This window comes from Muntiacus reevesi, chromosome 1, assembly GCF_963930625.1.
Source record: "Muntiacus reevesi chromosome 1, mMunRee1.1, whole genome shotgun sequence".
NCBI classification, from domain to species: Eukaryota; Metazoa; Chordata; class Mammalia; order Artiodactyla; family Cervidae; genus Muntiacus; species Muntiacus reevesi.
This window is the reverse complement of record NC_089249.1, coordinates 282,015,862-282,036,883: the sequence shown is the minus strand read 5'-3', so window position 1 is coordinate 282,036,883 and position 21,022 is coordinate 282,015,862. Positions and strand designations below refer to the sequence as shown.

At 47.0% G+C, this 21,022-nt stretch overlaps 1 protein-coding gene and 1 non-coding gene across 4 annotated transcripts in view; both read left to right on the top strand.

Annotated features, from left to right (window-relative positions):
• The window catches only part of FBXL17 (F-box and leucine rich repeat protein 17), a 498,131-nt gene that overhangs the window by 470,651 nt on the left and 6,458 nt on the right, over nt 1–21,022 (top strand). For all 3 annotated transcript variants that reach the window (XM_065923017.1, XM_065922840.1, XM_065922924.1), the window contains one exon: nt 8,072–8,214. In XM_065923017.1, coding sequence (XP_065779089.1) covers nt 8,072–8,214 — 143 coding nt within the window. The remainder of the gene's footprint in view (nt 1–8,071; nt 8,215–21,022) is intronic.
• TRNAG-GCC (transfer RNA glycine (anticodon GCC)) lies at nt 507–578 on the top strand. The gene has a single exon. It is a non-coding gene; the product is annotated as a tRNA-Gly (tRNA).

The window sequence follows — 21,022 nt, the reverse complement described above, 5'->3', positions numbered from 1 at the left end:
CAGCTACCTCTAATGTTGACAGCTTATATAACCATAGTGCAATTATCAAACAGGGAAATTAACTTGAAACAATAAGATTAACTAAGCTACAAATTGTATTTGAATTTTATCAGATTTTTCCTTGATTTCCGTGTCTGGTCCAGGATTCAATCCAGGATATCACATTGTGTTGATACCTACTTGTCCAGTCTCCTTACACTCCTCCAATCGGTGACAGTTCCTCCTTCTTTTCTTGTCCCTCATTATCTTGACCCTTCTGTTGACTACTGGTGAATCACTTGTAGACTCTTTCTCACATTGGGTTTGTGTGGTGTTCTCTTATGAGTAGACTGAAATTGTTCATTTTGGTGAATAATTATTTGCAGAAATAATTAGATGACACGTTATGTCTGTGTATGTTATTACTAATGGTGCCAATTTTGATTATCTGGGTAAGGTGGTATCTGCTGAGTCTCTCCACTATAAAGTTACAACCATTGCTGGTGGATAAATACCTTTGGTGGGCTTCCCCAGTGGCTCAGACGGTAAAGAGTCTGCCTGCCATGCAGGAGACCCGGGTTCGATCCCTGGGTGGGGAAGGTCCCCTGGAGAAGGGAATGGCAGCCCACTCCAGCATTCTTGCCTGGAGAAGCCCATGGACAGAGGAGCCTGGCGGGCTACAGTCCCCGGGGTCGCAAAGAGCTGGACACGACTGAGAACTAACACACACACACACATCTTTAGCACTATGCCAATATTGTTTCACCTCAGACTTTCATCCACTGATTTCAGCATCCATTGGTATATCTGCCTGCAATAATTAATACTGTGGTCTTCACCTGATAACATTTTTTAATTTCCCTTATTCCTTATATATTTAGTAATTAGAGTTCTTCTATAATGTGCCCTCCCTTGGCTGTTTGTTTGTATCAGTATGAAGCTGTGAATACTTATTCAGTTTTCTGAATCATAATCCAGTATCATCATTATTTATTTTGCTGCCCAAATTGTTCTAGCTGCAGCCACTGGCAACTCCTTCTGACTGAATCCTCTGTCCTTTCAATGTACCCTCACCCTTTCTCATCGCTTCTTTTTTCCTTCGATCACAAGATACCACAGAATCAGCTTCTATTTTACCTGCCCCAGGTCTGGAGTTTTTCTAAGAAACTCTGATTCCTTTTTTTTCAGTTTACTGGAGAATGATGTTTAGATCTGGGTGCTTGTAGACCATTGTTACTGGGGTGTCCTTGGCCCTGTTTCCACTCAGCGGAATAAGCTAGGAAATATATCTATGTATATTAAGCCACACATGCATGCACATATACAATATTTATTAGTTATTTCTATATGTCTTTATCTATCATGTGTGTCTAAAAAAGCATGAGTTCATTCTCATATCCCTGATTCCAATTCAGTACTACAAGGTTCATTAAGCCTCCCCCCTTTTCTTATTTGTAACTTCTTTAACAGTGAAAAGACTGGTTCTCATTATTTATAATCTTGGATTATGCATAAAGTAGTTACTGAACTGCTAACTCATACCCCTTCGAGAGATCGATTTCCCAGCTAGAGTGCAGTAATTTGCTGACAGTTCTGTTTGGTTTTCACTTTACAACATTCAGTCACAATCGTGTTTCCAAAGCGACTTACTTCTTAGTTCCATCCCCTTTGGTGTGGTCATACTATTGGCCCTGGTCATGCTGTTCATTTGTTAACACAGTTAGGTTTGTTTGTTCCTGTTGGTAGTCTGCTTGGGCTTCCTATCCTAGTTGGTTTTATTTTTTTTATTTTGGGAGGTATACAAAACATTAGTCTGGTTTAGAGAGTCAAGTTCAGTTCAGTTGAGTTCAGTCACTCAGTCGTGTCCAACTCTTTCCAACCCCATGAACCGCAGCACGCCAGGCCTCCCTGTCTGTCACCGACTCCCGGAATTTACTCAACCTCATGTCCATCAATTTGGTGATGCCATCCAGCCACCTCATCCTCTGTCATCCCCTTCTCCTCCAGCCTTCATTCTTTCTCAGCATCAGGGTCTTTTCAAATGAGTCAGATCTTCACATCAGGTGGCCAAAGTATTGGAGTTTCAGCTTCAGCATCAGTCCTTCCAATGAATATTCAGGACTGATCTCCTTTAGGATGGACTGGTTGGATCTCCTTGCAGTCCAAGGGACTCTCCAGAGTCTTCTCCAACAGCACAGTTCAAAAGCATCAATTCTTCAGCGCTCAGCTTTCTTTATAGTCCAACTCTCACATCCATACATGACTACTGGGAAAACCACAGCCTTGACTAGATGGACCTTTGTTGGCAAAATAATGTCTCTGCTTTTTTAATATGCTGTCTAGGTTGGTCATAACTTTCCTTCCAAGGAGTAAGCGTCATTTAATTTCATGGCTGCAGTTACCATCTGCAGTGATTTGGGAGATGAATGAAATAAAGTCTGACACTGTTTCCACTGTTTCCCCATCTATTTGCCATGAAGTGACAGGACCACATGCCATGATCTTAGTTTTCTGAATGTTGAGATTTAAGCCAACTTTTTCACTCTCTCCTCTTTCACTTTCATCAAGAGGCTCTTAGTTCTTCTACGCTTTCTGCCATAAGGGTGGTGTCAAAGCCAGAACCACAGAGATACTGCAAGCAGTGTGCGCCCCTCCTCGCCCCACCCCCACACTCCATCCTCTGTCCTTGTCCCCCTTTCCCACCAACCCACTGCAGGTAAACAGTCTCTGAAGTTTCTGGTATGTCTTTCCCATACTCCTTTCGTACAAAGGAGCAGATTCCTATTTTTAATTCTGTTATGCTTTGCATGGTGGTAGCACATCATGGAAACTCTTTTGTACTTAATTTTTTCACTGAATGATTTGAAAGTTCCTAGTGATCTTCCCCCATTTAACTTTTTAAAAGCTGCCTGGTGTTTAGTTGTGAAGATGTAGCATAGTTTAACCACTCTCCTGTATATGGGCATTATGCTGTTTCGATCATTTTGCAATTACAACCAACTCTTTAATGAATAAACCTGTACATGTATAATTTTGTGTAATTAGAAGTATATATTCTTGGAAGGAAAGTTATGACCAACCTAGATAGCATGTTAAAAAGCAGAGACATTACTTTGTCAACAAAGGTCTGTCTAGTCAAGGCTATGGTTTTTCCAGTGGTCATGTATGGATGTGAGAGTTGGACTATAAAGAAAGCTGAGCGCCAAAGAATTGATGCTTTTGAACTGTGGTGCTGGAGAGTCCCTTGGACTGCAAGGAGATCCAACCAGTCCATCCTAAAGATCAGTCCTGGGTGTTCATTGGAAGGACTGATGTTGAAGCTGAAATTCCAGTACTTTGGCCACCTCATGCAAAGAGCTGACTCATTTGAAAAGACCCTGATGCTGGGAAAGATTGAGGGTAGGAGGAGAAGGGGATGACAGAGGATGAGATGGTTGGATGTCATCACCGACTCAATGGACATGAGTTTGAGTAAACTCCAGGAGTTGGTGATGGACAGGGAAGCCTGGATGCTGCGGTTCATGGGGTCACAATGAGTTGGACACGACTGAACTGAACTGATTCAGGGTGGATTCCTAGAAATGCAGTTCCTTTGTCAAAATTGACTACAAACATGCTCATGTCACTCAGTTGCGCTGTTTGCCTATGGAAACACCTTTCAGTGAGTTCATGTACTACCTTAATCATCATATGTTTGTGAATTATACAGCTTTGAATTTGTGTGACTTTTTAAAATTTAACTTTATTAGTTATACTTAGCATGTTAAAAAGTATTAAAATTACATTTGGGATAAGGAATTAGCCTTGCATAATTCATCCTTTGCCAAGGCATAATAAGTACCATTGTAATATGTCAACAGCCCCTAGTAAAGGCAGTAATCATGCATTCCATTTACCCTGTCCTTCCCGGTGCAGTCTACGAGTTCATGATCACTGATGCAGAGGAGAATTCAAGAACTCCAGCAGTGACATAGTGACGAAGCATTTATATAATGCTGTCATTTGCCCAGAGCTTTTCATTTTTCAAAACTCATTCAAGTCTTCCTTTTTAGACCACTGGACCACTGTAGAATGGCATGGGGAAATATGTAATAAGCATTCTATTTATGTAGGGCAGAGTGCTTTACACATATTTTCTCACTTGAACCTCAGACCAACCCTGTGAAGTAGGCAGAACAAATAGTCAACCTCCCTATTGTGCAGATAAGGGAGCTGAGACACAGGAAAGTTAAAATGTTATTCTCAGTTCAGCATCTACTAAGTAGTGAGGCCGGAAGTGAATTTGAGACGAGGTGATACCACACCACTGGTTTAGCAGCTCATGAAAAACGAAAAAAATATCCAAAGGTCGGACATATTCACAGAGAGGTAGATTACTCAGTATAGATTTTGGGATTTAAAGATTCTCTTGGACCCTGTTTTACAGACACAGTGCAAACACGTGGCTCCCTCTGAGCTGTAACGTTTCAATCCTGCATGGCGGTAAAGGGAGGTGTATTCTGAACACACACAGCCTCCTCTACCACCCTGGGTGCCGCTGCTGTGACAGTGAGCCCTGGCTCTGGAGCCAGACTATCTCCATTTGCACCCTCGTTTTGCCACTTTATAGGCATGGGGCCTTGGAAAGGTGTTTAACCTCAGTTTTCTTACCTGTACCACGCGTTACTTTTTTTGTAGGCCTGTTTGTTCTTGTTCAGTCGCTCAGTCGTGTCCGCCTCTTTGTGACCCTGTAGACTGCAGCACACCAGGTTTCCCTGTCCATCACCATCTCCCAGAGCTTGCTCAAACTCGTGTCCATTGAGTCAGTGATGCCATCCAACCATCTCATCATCTGTCATCCCCTTCTCCTCCTACCCTCAATCTTTCCCAGCATCAGGGTCTTTTCAGATGAGTCAGCTCTTCACATCAGGTGGTCAGAGTGTTGCAGCTTCAGCTTCAGCATCAGTCCTTCCAATGAACACCCAGGACTGATCTCCTTCAGGATGGACTGGGTGGATCTCCTTGCAGTCCAAGGGACTCTCAAGAGTCTTCTCCAACACCACAGTTCAAAAGCATCAGTTCTTCAGCTTTATGGTCCAAAACTCACATCCATACATGACTACTTTTGGGCTACCGGAGGGATTAAAAGTAACTTCATCAGAAAGACTGCCTGGTGCCACCTAGACATCATTCTGACAGTGATCATTCCGTTTCCTTCAAAGCACTTGTGACAGTTTAGAATTATGTATACTTCTGTGCTTGCTTCACATCTCTCTCTCCTCCTAGAATATGGGCTTCGTGGCATCGAGGACTCTGCTTATTTTTGCTGCTCTGTGTATCTCTTAGGCCCATTGCTCCTAATCACTGGGTGAACATTTCTTGACTCCGTCTGCCGCTTCCTTGGCCCTGTGTTTATCTCAGCCACGTAGGATGACCTGCAGCTCCCCGTCCCTTCACGCCTCTCTACCCTTCTGTGTGCTGTTCCCTTAGCCTGACATGCCAGCCCTCATGCCTGTGTTTTTCTGGAGAATCCTTTCTCAAGATCCCTCAAGACCTAGCTCAGCTCTTCCATGAGAGCTCCTATGACCCGCCTCAGCCCCTGAAGACAGGGCCTGCCCCGTCCCTTGGCATGTCTCTGTAATAGAGCTGGCCACGTTGCAGTCATTGGTATGTTCAGCAAATATTTTTAAGAACTGACTCTGTAGCAGGCACAGGCTAGGTGCTGAGGATACAACAACAGTGGATAGATCTGTCATTCTAATAGGAAAAGTGAACGACAAAAAAAAAAGTACATAACTAAGCAAATAAGTACTAGCAAAAAAATGATGGAGTGATTGGTTCTGAGATGCTGCCTTTGCCTCAGGATCTGGAAAGTGAGAAGTTTGGGGGTGGGGAGAGGTGGGGAGTGAGCCCTGTGTTGTGACTTTTTACCTGGCTGTTCCCCGTTCCCAGCCAACCCCCCTCCCCGCCCCCCTCCCTCCTGCCCGGCGCTCCAAGCTCTGTGACCCCGTGTGCCCCCGCCCCGCCGTGGTGCGCCGCGCTGGCCCTGCGGGCATGTCAGGATTAAATGAGGAAACGCGCCTGAACCCAGCACCTGGTTGTCCTTAAGCCCCGGAGAAAAGGCTCTAGTGTGCTCCCGAGGCTTCTGTTGTCTCATTGAATGAGTTAAGGAAAAGGAAAATTAATTCTTACTTCAGTAAACAGAACTATGGCAAAAGAGAAACTGAATACCTTGATTGTATCTTCAGTTGTCTTCTTTGTGGTGTGTTTAAATTTAGACAAAAAAGAAGGAAAAAAGGGGACTCCCATTGACTACTGATTTTGGCACCTAGTAGGTGGTCGCTGTCCGTGTGCTCTTCATGTGGCCTCGGGAAACTCCGCTGAGCATTTGATTGACCGCCGTCTGCAGAGTGGGGTGCGGAGCTCTCACGTTCCAGCCCCAAACCTTGGTAGAAATACACAGTCCACCCATGTGGGGTCGCCTCACATCTGGCGCTCCTTCTTCTGAGATCATAATTCTAGCACTTTGTAGTGAAAGGGATTTTGTGTGTGTGCCTTCTACTTCTATCATAAGAGGCCTGAGGATATCTTAACCGATGAACGTTATGACACTGCCAGAGGTAGCAAGTTTTCTCAGGTCAGGAACACCGGTAGGATTAACCTGAGACACTGCTTCTGCTACACGAAAATACCACTCAGACCACACAGCAAACCTTGGGCAGATCACTCCTGCCCTGTCCTACCTCCTTGGAAAACTAAATGCCATAACAGCATGTACACAGTTGAGAGCATCAGCAAATTGATATCCTGAGGAACTTCTGGAAATTTTTTTTCTTCCCTTATATTAATAGCATTTTCACTGGAAAACACTGGGATCGTGATTATTGTTTTTATAAACTTTAAAATATCTGGCTCATTGGGAATGCTTTGATACTTGAATACATAGGCATGAGTTTTCTAGTTTAAAAAATTACTGAGATTAATTAGCGAAGAGATTTTTGCCATGTGTTTTTTCTCTGCAAGCTTTAAGAGTTAACATTTATTTACATGAGTACTTCACTCTGCTCTTATCATTCTAATCAATTGGAAAATATCATCTGCTTTTAATGTCACAGGAATCAACTCATCCTATCTTAGAATGAGAAAATAATTAGCAAACAATTATTATTCCTTTTTAATATTTGTGGCATTGTTTTCAGAGTTTTCCTTTACAAACCAATGTACCATAAACGTTTTCTGACTGGAGGTATTGAAATCTGTTTCTCTGTGCACAAAGGTAGAGGCGTCTATGTCTGTTTCACTAGAAGTCCATAGCCAAGAGCCACACGGGCTGACTGGACGCTCTGACAGGGTGATGGGTTATGGAGCCTTGCAGTGATGTGTGGTGTACATCACAGACTATGGGGTAAATCTCTGTGCCTCAGTAGAGGTACAGGGCTGACCAGTCAAGAATACTAGGGGCAAGGATAGAGTTCGTGTGACAGGCTTCATTTCCTGTGTCCATAGGAGGAAGACTTCTGATACAGTGAGGACCTTCACCATAACAAATGCTAGCAGCAACTAAATTCAACTGTGTGTATACTGTCCTCTTAATTCCTAGCTGTCTCAAGAAGGACGAATGTGAAAAATATTATACACTCTTACATTTTACCATTCATGAAGAGATGGGAAAAAAATTCACATGCAGAGTAACACACCTCAAAATGGTGTTTCTGAAGGTTTTTCTTTTTAAAAATTATTAAATTTATCTTGGGTAAAATTTAATTACTCCTTGGGGGTTTCCTGTAATGTTATATGTGTAATTCATTTGAGTGTATGCCCTCTACAGATACGAATGTTTGGAAGTACAGGTAACCTTGTAATGAATAAAACTGATAAAAGGTTGTGTTCCGATAAAAGGGAAATTATGGAATGATTATTCACTTTGTGAAAGGCTCTGTCATAGGGCACGCTTTCCTAAAGCATTTTAAATTGGATTTCATTTACGAAACCTTCGTTTATACACAACATTTCAGGAACAAATGCAGTGAGGAAATGAGAGGCATCGTCGTAATCAGATAGCGTTCCCTTGCGCTGACATCTTGCTTCCTGTCTCCGTCTGCCTCCCTCGCAGCTCTGATAGCCATTGGGCGGTACAGCATGACCATAGAGACTGTGGACGTCGGATGGTGCAAAGAGATTACAGACCGAGGCGCCACGCTGATCGCGCAGAGCAGCAAGTCCTTAAGATACTTGGGGCTGATGAGATGCGACAAAGTGAGTTGCCTGTCGAACTTCTCTCCTACGTATCGTTGACAGCTCGATGTTACCGTCTTCTTCTTTCCCCGGGCATATATCTGTTTACATGCACGTACTTATGTTATTACAGGTATGCATGGTAAGCTGCCTGGTTTTCTAAACTAATCTGAGATGACTTTTTTAATTTCTCTGTTTAAAAATGAATGTTTGTGCTTATGCAGAAAGAAAACAGCAGTCACACACACACTCAGCCTAGCTTGTGGCTTCCTGTCCGTGAGTCCGCGGACCGCGGTGAAACGTGTTTGCGTGGCAGACTGCAGCGTGCCCGGCCTCACCGTGAAATCCTGCTCGGGGTTCCAGGTTTGCTACAGCAGCCTGGAAAGCCCAGTGCCAGCTGATTCTGTCGCAGTCTGCAGCGTGTGATTCCACTGCTCAGCGTCTTTGTGTTCTGGCCCTCTGGGGGCAGGAAAGGGCCAGTGAGGCAATGTTAGGTGGGAATCACCACCCTTCAGATGCCGCTTTTCACACATGATGAGAAGCGGTCCCAGAGGCCCCCCAAAGGTCAGTGGGGCTGGCCACAGGCGTGAGCCTGGGTTTGAGAAGTTGGGCTGCGTTTAATAAAGATGATCAAAAGCTGTACTGATAACCAGGCATTGGAGAGGCACTTTCCCCTTTGTCTCTTTGACGTTTTCCCCGGTAACAAATTCAGGAGACGGTCGTTGGTACTGCGAAGGGGAGAAGACGGGGCTCAGAAGGACCAGGCGCTGGCCCCAGGCCCCTCATCCAGGGTGCACCCCAGAGCTTCAGGCCTGTGTCCAGTGCCCGGGGCCCACCCTAGGGATGTCTCCAGAGAAGGGGGTGCTTCCTTGAAAAAGACCCACCTCAGATACTCTCTGAAAATGTGGGCAGCTTGTAACAATTGATACCCCTATGCTGCTCTTTGCGCTTGGTGATTAGGGACAATCTAGCAAAAGAGTGTGAGGCTAAATATACATGCCTCTCAAAGGCCATGTACTTTCTAAATGTAGCAAATTTGGGGACAAATGAGAAGAATGGCCCAAATTCTCTGTGCACTTTGTCAGTTTCGTTAATTGACCTAGTTCTTTTTTCCAGATGTTTTACAATCCCAAGTGAGTTATACCAGACCTTTCCAGTGAGTTATGGTTAGAGAGATTTTGGTGTGTATACTCAGCCCAGCCTGGAAAGCTGACCGACTTTTACTGAGCAACAGTAGAGACCCCGGGGTGGCAAGTCTCTCTTAAACTTCACTGCTAACTAACTTCACACTGCTACTAACCCTGTCACTTCAGAGTGACTCCTTTTAAAACAAGTGAAAGAGTCCAGAGCAGGCAGTGTTCTAGAAACCCTGAACAGTGACATCAGAGCTCTCCGGCTTCTGCCCGAAGGAATTGCTGCTCTCGAACAACCTAAGCGAGGACAGGAAAAGGTAGGTGTTTAAAGCCGGACCCACATGCCCACAGCTGTTGGCGAAGTCCCCGTGTTTCTAGTCCAGCCTCTTGAGACTTCCCCTTCGGAGCTGGATTGGTACTCCAGTTAGTTCAGAAGATCCTTTCAGACGTATTTGCTGACCAGCATTTTGCCAATTTTCAGTAAGTGGAAGGATCCTTTTCTGCCTAAATGCAGATTCGTCCAAATTAGAGCTCTCACACCACCCAACCCAGCCCGCTGCAGCCAGCCCAGCTGCCCGCTGGCGTCCTCGGGCTTAAGGCAGCTCAGGGCCCAACACGGGAGGTTCTGCGAGGACGGAAGTTTCCAGCCACACACAAAGCGCACGTAGAGCCTCGCGCGTAAAAGCCTGCTGGTTGGTTCAGCTGGACGGAAGTCCAGTCTGAGTGTTCTGTCCTCCGCATCTGCATTACGCTGTCCGCCTCCAGATCCTAAATTTCTATCAGGAGTGAAACGAGTATGTGAGTAGCAAGGAACCGAAGGTAGCAGTCGAGGACGTGGACTCTGGAGCCAGAGTTCAGGTGCAGACCTGGGCTCCGCCCTTAGCCGTGTTGGCTCGGACAGGTTAACCTCTGAGTGCTTCTGTCTCCTCGTGTGTAAAACAAGGATGATAGCTGTACCCGTCTTGTAGAAATGCTGTGAGTATTTACATGAGTGGACATATATCAAGCCCTTAGAGTAATGCTTCTTATATAAAATGCTTAATGTTAATAATTATTCTCATCAACAATATTATATTAACCTGGGTCTTGATATTTCAATTTACAAATGAGAAAAAAATTGCATTGCCTGCTATCCCATTTTTGAAAGGAAATCTTTAGAAAGAGGAAAGACATGAACTGAAAGATGTTGCCATTTCCCTTACTTAAATTTAAGATTATTATTTCTACAAAAATAGATCAATAATTTCATATTAAACACGCTCTACAAAGGGAAACTGATGCCTTTGAGGGACAGTGTATTTGGAATCAACTTACTGATCCAGGCATAAGGCTGAAGAAGGATTTGCAGTGGGGGACAAAGGTGAGTTAAAGATGAAACAATTCAGAGAGGCAGGAAAGCAAAAAGGAAGAAGAAAAATGATGAAGGAGAGGATATTAGAACCGAAGCCGGAAACAGTGAAATTCTGTTTAGGGTGCAAAGAGGCACTGTCCGTCTCCGTGTGGTCATCAGTGCTAGCAAAGACGTGAAGAAGAAAGTTAATTTGGGCCTATCACTCTTCTCCATGTACCTTAATCTAATCTGCTAGCCCCTGGAAGCTTCTTCAGTTGCGTTCTCTGTCCCTCTCTGCACACCAGCTGGAGCCAAAGGCGGGAGCAGAGAGACCTCCCCGGCCTCCATAGCCAGCCCCTGCAGGCCTGTGGTCGGTGGGCTTCCCGAACTTCAGACGGATGGGCTTCATCACATCTGTGCGTCCCAGGGCTGGTGCTCTGCGGTCTTGGGCTTCTCTGAAATGCTGTAACCTGATTCTATTTTCTTTCACTCGGGGCCGCTTATATTTGATTCGGAAGCCATACTTTAAAAATGTCTGCTTTTTTTGCCCCCTCACTTGAGCTTTTGAAGAATTAAATAAGAAAATACATTGTTATCTGTTGTGGGGGGAAAAAGTGTTTTTCTTCCTCACTCTTTCATTAGATAAAGAACAGATGAGAAAATGTATTCTCTACAGATGAAAGCAGCATGTACTTAGATTATCAGACAGCGTCTGAGCTAAACAACAGTAAATTTGTCTGGCAGTAATGGGTGACTCCTAGAAAGGAGTCCTCCAGTCGTTAGACAAATGCAGCGTGCCCCTCACGCTTGTAAAATTGGGAAGCGCATTAAGAAGCCCCTGTGTGAGTAGCTTGTCCGATTGCTGGATGGATAAGCACGTTAGAGGCATTACTTTGGGTCTGAAGCCGACGCCACTTAATCCCCTAAACTTCAGTGCATTGTAAGAGTGCAGAGAAGAAAACGCTGTGTGAGACGGCTTTGATGAATTGGGGTGAACTTATATTCTTAAGGACTGTTCAAAGGCTTACTTGACCTTGGGAATTAGAGTTGACCCGAAATCACCTATCAACTTAACACGCATTTATTTGGTGATTTAGTTAAAACTACTTGTATAACCAATGGGACTCTCTAATAAGAGCAATATGTTTTTCTGCTTTCCGCAATTATAGATAGTCAGTGGCTTTGGTTATGGAAGTCGTTTTCACAACTTCAGTGAATTCTAGGTTCTATTCAGATCTGTTTCTTCTAATAATATGGTATTTTCCTCACTTCTTACATGGCAGTTTGGATGGAGAACAAAACTAAGAAGGACCCAAAAAAAAAAAAAAAGTTCCTGGGAAAGCTGTAGGGCAAATGGAAATGCTGTGTTCAAGGTTAATGAAAAGTGTTTGGGGTAACAAGGTTGATGAAAAGCAAGGGGGCCCAGTAGCGTGGTGTTGGCTGAGGAACCAGACCTAGCCAGAGGCAGCCCGGCTGGTTTGGGAAACCTCTGTGATAAAATGTCGCGGTGGAAACCTCTGCAACGTGTGTTAATACAGAAGTTTGGAGACAGAGGGCCTGAGTTATGAGCAGCGAATAACATCATAAATGTAGCAATTCTCAAATGCCAAACCCTTGTGAAAAGCAGTTGGATGAAGAAATGCTGGAGCTTTTAAAAGCTCCCTTTCACTTTTTATATTTTTTTCTTTTTCTGTAACTTCATGCAGAACTAATTTTATACACTGTTCATTTGATTTGAAAATGCCAGCGTCTGGGGTAGCATTAAAGAGCATTATTGAAGGAGCCACTCTTGGCAAAGTGCTTGGCTGAAAAGGCTTGTTGGCTGTCACGTGTCTCTGGAGTCGTCGCTGGGGGGCGGGGAGCCCCCATTCACCCCACTATGTGCCTCTGCCCAGAGCAGGTAGCAGCCCTTCTGCGTGGAAGTCGCCTCGCCTCGGCCCATAGGGGCGCCAGGAGTGCCGTGGGGGCCACCCGACTCAAGGAGCAGACGTAAATAGATTCTGAAAGGTCCACCCCGATGTCCTCTGACCAAAGCCTCTTGGAATTTCTTTGATTTCTAGTTGACATAAATTAGAATTACACAGGCGTGAAGAGTGCGCCCAAAAAAAGATCAGAGAGGCTGCTGGGGGAGGAGAGTTGCCTCTCTGTGATCCTATTGATTATCCAGCTGCCTTGAGGCCAGGGGCCTCCGTGGAGGCCGACTATTATTGATCCACACACCATGGAAATAATCAAATTAATTCATTTCTCATCAAACTGCCACTGCCAAGACCTTTCTCTTCACCTGCCCTCATTCCTAAAGTGCTTAGGTAAGGAGTGAAACAGATGATCTCTTTTAATAAGAAATGATTTCTTCAGGTCGTAAGAAATCCTTGTTTTCACACAGGGTTTCTCTCATTGAAATGGTGGAGAGATTTAATCAGATCAATGAGCAGTCAATGCAGAAAGAAAGTAAGGGAGACCAGTCAGCTCCTTAAAGCCAGGAATCTGCTTTGCAACCTTAAAATATCAAGGGCCAAGTTTTGCGTGCCCAATGTAATGTAAAAATATTCAGGAGGAGTTGACCACTGCGTTTTTTTTTCAGGAAGTAATTATGGTAAGAGAAAGCCTCAACAGCCTAAAGATTTCTGCGGAGAAAATGGAGTTTTCATCAGCTCATTTAGGAGCCATGAGCAGGAAAGCCCTACGGGGAAAATAATATAGGACTCTGTAACTAATATACAGAACTAACTGGAAAAATCAGTTTAGGGGAAAAATAATTTGCGGGGCCCTGTGTCCAGGACTGTTTGGGCCGCAGTTCAGCCATGAAACAACATGTGTGCCTGCAGGGGCTGCCCTCTGCCTGCAGTGTACCCACAGCTGTTTCCAGGGTGCCGGTAGCCAGAATTTTAAGATCACAAATGTATGCCTTATCAAAGAAAACAAAACAAAAATGCTCTCCTGACAAGGCGGGAGCGGTCTGACGGTATCAGATGGGGCGGTCGTGGGAGACGTATCTCTTTCCCAGGCTGCCCGCCAGGCCATGCACCCCAAGAGAGGATGTGAAAAAGAGTTGTGTGAGGCTGGGGCTCTAAAATCTGAACTCGAGTCCTTTGCGTGAAGTATAAGCATCTTGTTCCTTCTGCTGATAAAACACTTTCTCCCAGTGATTTCCGCACAGGAGCACTTTAAAGCACATTTTTACAGCCCTCACCTGATTATCCCTGGTAATTGAAACAGGGAAAAAAACCATCAGCTGAAACTCAGAGGTTGTCTCTCCACCTCATTTTAGCCAGGGCCCCATCTCCTCCTCTTCCAGCCCTCCTCGCCGACGTTCTCCAGAGCAGTCGCTGAAGGCCTTTCTGGTGTTTAAGTAATGAAGCAGGAGCCCCTGCTGTGGCACCCTAGACAGGGGTCGCGCTGGTGGGCGCTAGGGGCAGGCCACCAGGTTTCCAAACCCCACACCCTTCGCTTGGCTCTCCGTGGGGCTTCGGACAGCTTACTCTAAAAGCCTGTGTTACCATCTGATAGATGGGGTAATATTTGCCCCACGGGGTGGTTATAAGATTATATGAGATATTTCAATAAAGCACTTAGCCTAAGGTCATACAGTCTGTAAGCGCACAGTAAATGTCAGCTACCGTGACTATTCTCATTATTGACTCACGTATATACATGGCTGCGCTGGAATCCTTTCGGATATTTAACCATGATGCGAACTGCCCAGTTCATATTTTCTAGCCATGAATATAAATTCACATGCTCAGATCTTACAAAGAAAAACCTAGGCCCCTGAGACTCAGACAACAATTCTTAAAAAGAAAAAAATTCTATTTTTTGAATAGTTAGGGACCCATTAAATGACAGTCAAACGTATGGAGGAGGACGAAACCTCGAGGCCTGAGGGCTCGGTCCTTTCTTGTGAAGAGAGAAAGGGCTTGGCAAGTCAGACCGCCTGCCAGTTCCAGGCTGGTGTGTTTCTTCAGGGAAGACCGCGTGTCCCTGGAACATTTTAAAGGGTGTGCAAGTAACTGCTTGTGTCTTGCTCACTCCTTTTGTGGGACTGACGCATGGTGAAACTTTTTTAAGGGATGGAAGAGGAAGCCTGCTGTTCCCCAATAGCTGTGGGGTGAATAGAATGTTATGTTGCAGTTTGCCTGAAGCGTCATTGCTTTGCAGTAAATAATCTCCTTGGAACTCTGATTTGGCTTAAGTAATTTTAAGAAAGAGTTAAGGTTGGAGGATCATATTTTTTTTCTGATTTAGAAATAGAAAAGGTTAGCAGCGAGTTCTTACAGGAGCTCTGACCCCAGCACTCCTAAGCATCTCACTTCACAAAGTAGAAACAAGGGCCGCCTGCCAACGCTCTGGAGATTGGGGGGTCTGCGGGTCCCTGGAAGGGAGCCCCCCAGCCTGCCCCCTGAAACCCAGCTACTCAGTGCCAGGCTTCTGGGGCCTATCACATCTGGCAAGCAGTTTTTCAAGAGAAAGCCTCAGTTTCCTCCCCCGGCCTCTGATGTTTATTATATATTTTATCAACATATTCAAAAAGCCTCTGTTGAGCTCCTGACTGTGGTCCAGTAATTGTACTAGCGGACAGGTCAGAAAAAAATAATAACAAGATCAGAGCTCCTGCCCCAAGGAGCCTGCAGCCCTCTGGGGAAGACAGGCAAGCAAATGGGCAGGTACAGTGGCGTCAGGATGCCGGAAAATTCTGTCTCTTCTGCACGAAGAACCTCGCTTTGGTCTCATGTGGCTTTCAGCGACGGTCCTTGCAGTTTTGTCTTTCCGGTTCAGGTCCCGGAAAGGACCGGCTGTGAACACTTGTCCTTACTTTTCTGCACCCCCGACAGTCTCTTTCCACGCTGCAGGCGACAGCGACTTCCATCTCACTGACTCCGCATTCCGCCTCCCTGACCACAGCTCGCTCCATCCCCGAGCAGCGGCATCCACGGGTACCCGCTGCCTTCTTGAGGATGCCTTTCTCTTCCGCGTCGCCAGGCTCCCGCTCCTGCTGCCTCCTCCCAGGCTGCCTGCATTTCCTTACCCGTGGAGTGGCAATGAGGGCAGCACGGATCTCAGGGCTGCTGTGAGGACTGAGGGGGTCGGTGCAGGCAAAGTTTCGTCCGTGAAGTAAGTCATGGCTGTTAGCCCTTACTGTAGTGGTGGCCGGGTCGTACATCCTCATCCCCAGGACCCCCTCCTCCTCAGAATGCAGGGTCTGTGGGGTTCTAGGTTGTGTTGTACAGCCAGGCCCCTGCCACAGTGGCTGGTGCATAACAGAGGCTAAACAAACAGGCGGTGGACGGTGGGTAGGTGGCTTGGGGATTGTTCCCGCCTGCGCTGTGTGCGGCCTCAGGGTTCCGAGGAGGTGCCTGCGAGCCTCTTAGGAATGACAGGTGGCTAGGAGGCCAGAGGGCCTGTCCCGGCGCCTAACAGCAGCCCCGGTGACCCCACTTTGACGGCTTTATCCACTTGGCTTATTTATTTGATCTGTTGACTTATTTACTACTTTGGTTTGCAGAAGCATCATACAACCAAAAGCAAGTTTGAAAACCATTAGATCCCATTGCTTCTGAATCATTTGATAGAGAGACAATAAAAAAGTAGCTATTTCACTTTCACTTTTCAGACTGGGGGGAGTAAATAAGTGAGTAAGAAAGATGATACCTTGGATTTAGTACCTACCAGTTTCCTTTAGCTGGGGGGTTCTGAGGGCTGCCTCAGGGGTCCAGGTCAGTCAAGGACAGAGTTCAAACCTCTGCGGTGTGACGGGACTCACACCCTTCAGAGCCTAACCCTGAACTGCTATGATTCATGTGGAACCTCTCTTCTGAAAGTCAAAAATGTCGCTTGTTTATGCAGAATAAATTTTTGCTGCTAGTAAATTTATTTTAGGAAACAGGTCAAATCCATAAATTCTACCTGATGGAAATTCAGTTTTAGAAAGAATTTTTTTTTTAATCAGGTGTCCACTAGTGGTTACCATCGCCCTAAGCTTTATGTAAGAAAATAAAAACTGAAATCAAGAAAGCCAGTAAGCACAAAAGAAAACATAATTTTAGGTTCTGAGAGTTTTCTGTCTCAGTTGTCTTTTTCAGCTTAACTTGTGCACGTTTAACTTAGAAACACACAGATGTGTTCCCATAAATATGTCACACTCACTGGTCCCTCAATGACAGTGTTTATTAATTATCATTTTGGGACCCAGGTTTTCTCAGGTAGTCTTTTAGGGTGCCACCAAGTCCTCCCCAGCGGCTTTGTCCATCCAGGCGCCCCACATGTGTCAGGATTGGTTCTTAACTATGCCGCATGTGCAAATCTGTACGAAAGATGTACCGCCTCGCATGATGGGTCAGTACTGTAGGTTTGCAGCCTCGGGACATCCTATCCCAGACTACACCAGCCAAGTCTCCACTTGGCTCGAAACACCCTTCTGGGTGGAGGATCACTCGGTGGAACAGGGAATGGAAACGTCGCTGATTTTTCTCTCTGACGGTCTAGCTGCTGGACGCCCGTCGCCCTGGTCCCTAATCAGAGGCTTCAGGTCGGTGAGCCCCTGTTCTCACTTAGCGCTGCAGCCGTTTCTGTGATCCCCATTCCTCCAGATTCCTAGCAGCTCTCTCGCTGTGCAAACTCAGGTGAGTAGAAGCAACGCTAGTGTTAGCAGGCAACCCACATTTCCCGAGGAAGAGACAGCATGAAGCCAGGCCTGTTGTGATATTGACAGAGCAGAGCACTTCCAATCATCACAGATTCTGGATGGAGTGACTGCATCTGACCAAGCTGACTGAATTTATGAGCCTGCCTCTGTCAGCTTCATTGCATTGTCAGTGTCTGTCTCTTTCTACGCTTTGGGATTTTGAGATGAGTTTTTTTGCCACCCAAGAGTAATATTTCTTACCTCTGTATAAAAAATACACCCTTGAAGGCCTCAGGCTCTTGGCATGAGGTTCGTGCATGAGGCCTAGTGCATTAAGGGTGGCCTGGAACCGTGCATATTTAGCAGGTGGTTTTTAGGCTCCAATAAGATAGTCATTTTCTTCTTAAGATTATATCAGACACTTAGTCATGTGTGTCCTCCCGTCCCTTAGATGTTGGGAAGGTCAGGTGGCCGCCTCCTGTGTCTCTGGGATCTCTTCAGTCAACCTGAGCTTCACCCTGAAGTCTTCCAGAGGCTTTAAAACATACTTATACCTGGGTTCCAGTCCTCCAAGACTGGGATGCATTTAGTCTGGGATATGATCGGGCCACTGAGATTGTTTTTCAAAGATTCCCCAAGTGGTTCCAATCAGCAGTTGGACTGGGAACCACTGTATTCTTTGTCTTGTTGGTATTCTCAGTTGCAGACACAGTTTAATTTCTTTTTTTAACTTAAAAATTTTTGTGACTTAAACACAAGACATTTTGACTTTGTAGGAAATCCACTGAGAAATGTTTTTTCTTGGCTGAACACCTGTTTCCCCTTAGTCTCCCCGGACAGAACTTGTTCATGTTAATTACTTTAATTTAGCAGTCACCTCCATGCCTCCGCCACGAGTTACACAACAAGATCGCCTAAGCTGTGTGCGCGGTATTCTGGATGTTCTTAGTCATCCCCTCGTTTGGATAACTGCACGAGATTTTCTGGGATAAAACTGTCCCTGGAATTCTTTGGCTGCTGCTGAGGCTGAAGTCCAGAGACCTCTTAAATGAATTCTGTTTGTCGGGGGGCGGGGAGGTTATTGACACAGTTTAATCCATGCCACATCAGGGAACACAGATTGATACTTGTTGTGTGTGAGTCTCCATAGGGTGCGGAGAGAGACTTCGGTTTGGCTAAGAAGGGAAGCGGGGTGGAAAGGCACGTGACGCTGCCTGCAGACGCGGCCTCCGTCTGCTCACGTTCCGAGTCCTCCTGCGGTCCTCCCCGCCTCTGCCCTCTGTGGGTCCTCCGCAGCCTCCTCCTGCCTGTTGAGCTGCTGGACCGCTGGGACGCTCAGCTTGAAGCCCCAGGGACAGAGACGAGGGGAAGAGACCGTAAAAGCGGCATCTGATTCCTGGCGTCCCAGACCTCCCTGCCCTGGTCGCAGGTGGCGCCGGCCGGATGTGGCGAGTCCCCCTGACAGGGCCATGGGCGTCTGCTGCAGAGGGAGGGAAACAGAATCATGAAAACACCCACCCGGCCTGCGGAGAGCCGGCGTACGTGGTCGGCAGTGCAGGTCCTGAGAAGAAAAATCACTGTATGGTCTGCTCTCTGGTTCTCCCCTTAGTGTCCTACGTAAAGTATTTTCAGCTGCACTTAGATGACTCATCTCATTGCCATGCAAATTGGAGGCATTACTAAATTCCCATCCCCCTTATTTTATCCGTTTTAGCACGTGCCCATCTTGGAGCCAGTGGGCACTTGGCGAAAGAGCAACTGGGTCTCATTTGCATTTGCATCACCCACGAGGCTTTCTGCCGGCACCCACTGAACACCAGGCCGCAGGGAGAGCCGGCACGTGTCCCGGGAGCTACACGCTCCTGACTGCAGGGAGACCACACGCTGTCGCCAGGCCGCCGGGAGTCAGCCCTCGGGGCTGTGAGCAGTGAGGGCCCGCGCCCAGGGAGCCTGCGGGGATGGCAGGCCAGTGTGGGGGGAGAGCCCTGAGTTAGGGCCGGGAGGCCCCTGTGCTGTTTGCCACACTTTCCCGGGCTCTCTGGGGGCTCCTTACCTCTCAGCCTTCAGAAACGGGGGTCCTATTTTCTCCCCCACCACCGCACCGAGCTCAGAGCAGAGCCATCGCAGAGAAGGGCCTGCGTCAGTTACCCCCTCAAGTTTGTTAGACGGGCTGGAGAAGCGTCTTACAAAGTGCAGGACAGATGAGCTGTTCTCTTCTTGCTCTTGAGCACCTGTCCTTTCTCCCCTGAATAATGTGCATGTAGTATCGAAGCTGATACCTCCGTGTCCTTCCAGAGTCCACTCAGACACCCCCGATTTTGGAAGCCCTTTCCAGCCCTCCTGGCGGAGGTCGGGGCCTGCCCAGTTCTGTCCACAGCCACCTCTCCGTGCCCCAGGAAACAACTATGAGCTCAGAAGGACCCTAAAATGTCCCAAATTTTCAGAGTCTTCTGTGGGGCCCTCCTGGGTCTGCTACCCTGAGCAGGGCGGCCCTGGTGCTGCGAACTGAAGTATGAGACCTTCTGAATCATGTGGGTTTCTGCAGAGCTTTGAAAACCTGCACGTAGCCAGTCGCCGCTAGCGTGCTTCTCAGCGCCGTCTCCGCGGTGTACTGTCACTCACCTCTAATAGGAAGGGCTGCCATCAGTCAGTCTGAAGTACAGCCTAAGGCTTCCCTGGCGGTGAGATGGCAAAGAACCTGCCTACAACGTGGGGGACCCAGGTTGGATCCCGGGGTCGTCAAGACCCCCTGGAGAAGGGAATGGCCACCCACTCCGGTCCTCCTGCCTGGAGAATCCCATGGACAGGGCCTGGCGGGCTGCAGTGCAGGGGTCACAGAGTCGGCCCCGGCCGAGCGCCCAGCAGGCAGCCCCTCGCGATGCCGAGCCGCCCTCGCCGGCCGCCTTGGTCTCCTGGGCACAGGCGCTGGGGGCCCAGGTGCGTCGGGACAGAGGTGCCCGGGAGTCAGACGGCGAGGCGAGAAAGGAGAGGCGCCCCGAGAACCACCTTGTGTGTGAACTTGGAAGGGGTAAAGCGGCTTGGAGCTGCCGAAACGTCAAGGTGGTGGAGCCTGCCCCCTGCAGCTGCACAGTCTGGGGTCAGGTTATCACCGCCACCTCTGAGGCAGCGCCGTTTGGCGCCCTTCTGCTTACTCGGGACGCGCAGGGAGCGGCCCTCCGCCGGCCGGTGCTCCCCGAGCGCGGGAGCGGCCCTCCGCCGGCCGGTGCTCCCTGAGCGCTGACCGCGCGCCAGGCCGCCGCTGCTGGGGTTTGGCAGTAAGAGACGCGGGAGCTTACGTCCTGATGGGGCGAGAACAGGCAGGTGGTGTGTGTAGGACCGAGAGCAAGGAGGTGACTAAGCTGCTCCTTGCCTTCAAGGAACTTATGGTCTAGGGAAAATACAGTACACTTAATGCTTGGGGTACTTTAACTAATGTTCACTTTTTGCAGGGAAACTTTCTCCATTAAAAAAATGATTTTAAGTAAGTCATTATATTCTTAAGTGTAGTTTAAATATACTCCGGTGCCAAATATTTCCCCTCGACACAAGAAATATATTCTATTTTATAGCATGAGTCAAAGAGGAAATAAGAATAACTTAAAATGAATGGTTTCTTTAAAAGGTTTCATCAGACATTGTATTTTTTGTACAACAGGTATTGTTGGGGAGATAATTTAGGCCTAATCTTATACTTTCTAGAATTTTCTTGGAGAAGTGTCAATAAGGAGGTGAAGAAACAGGTGA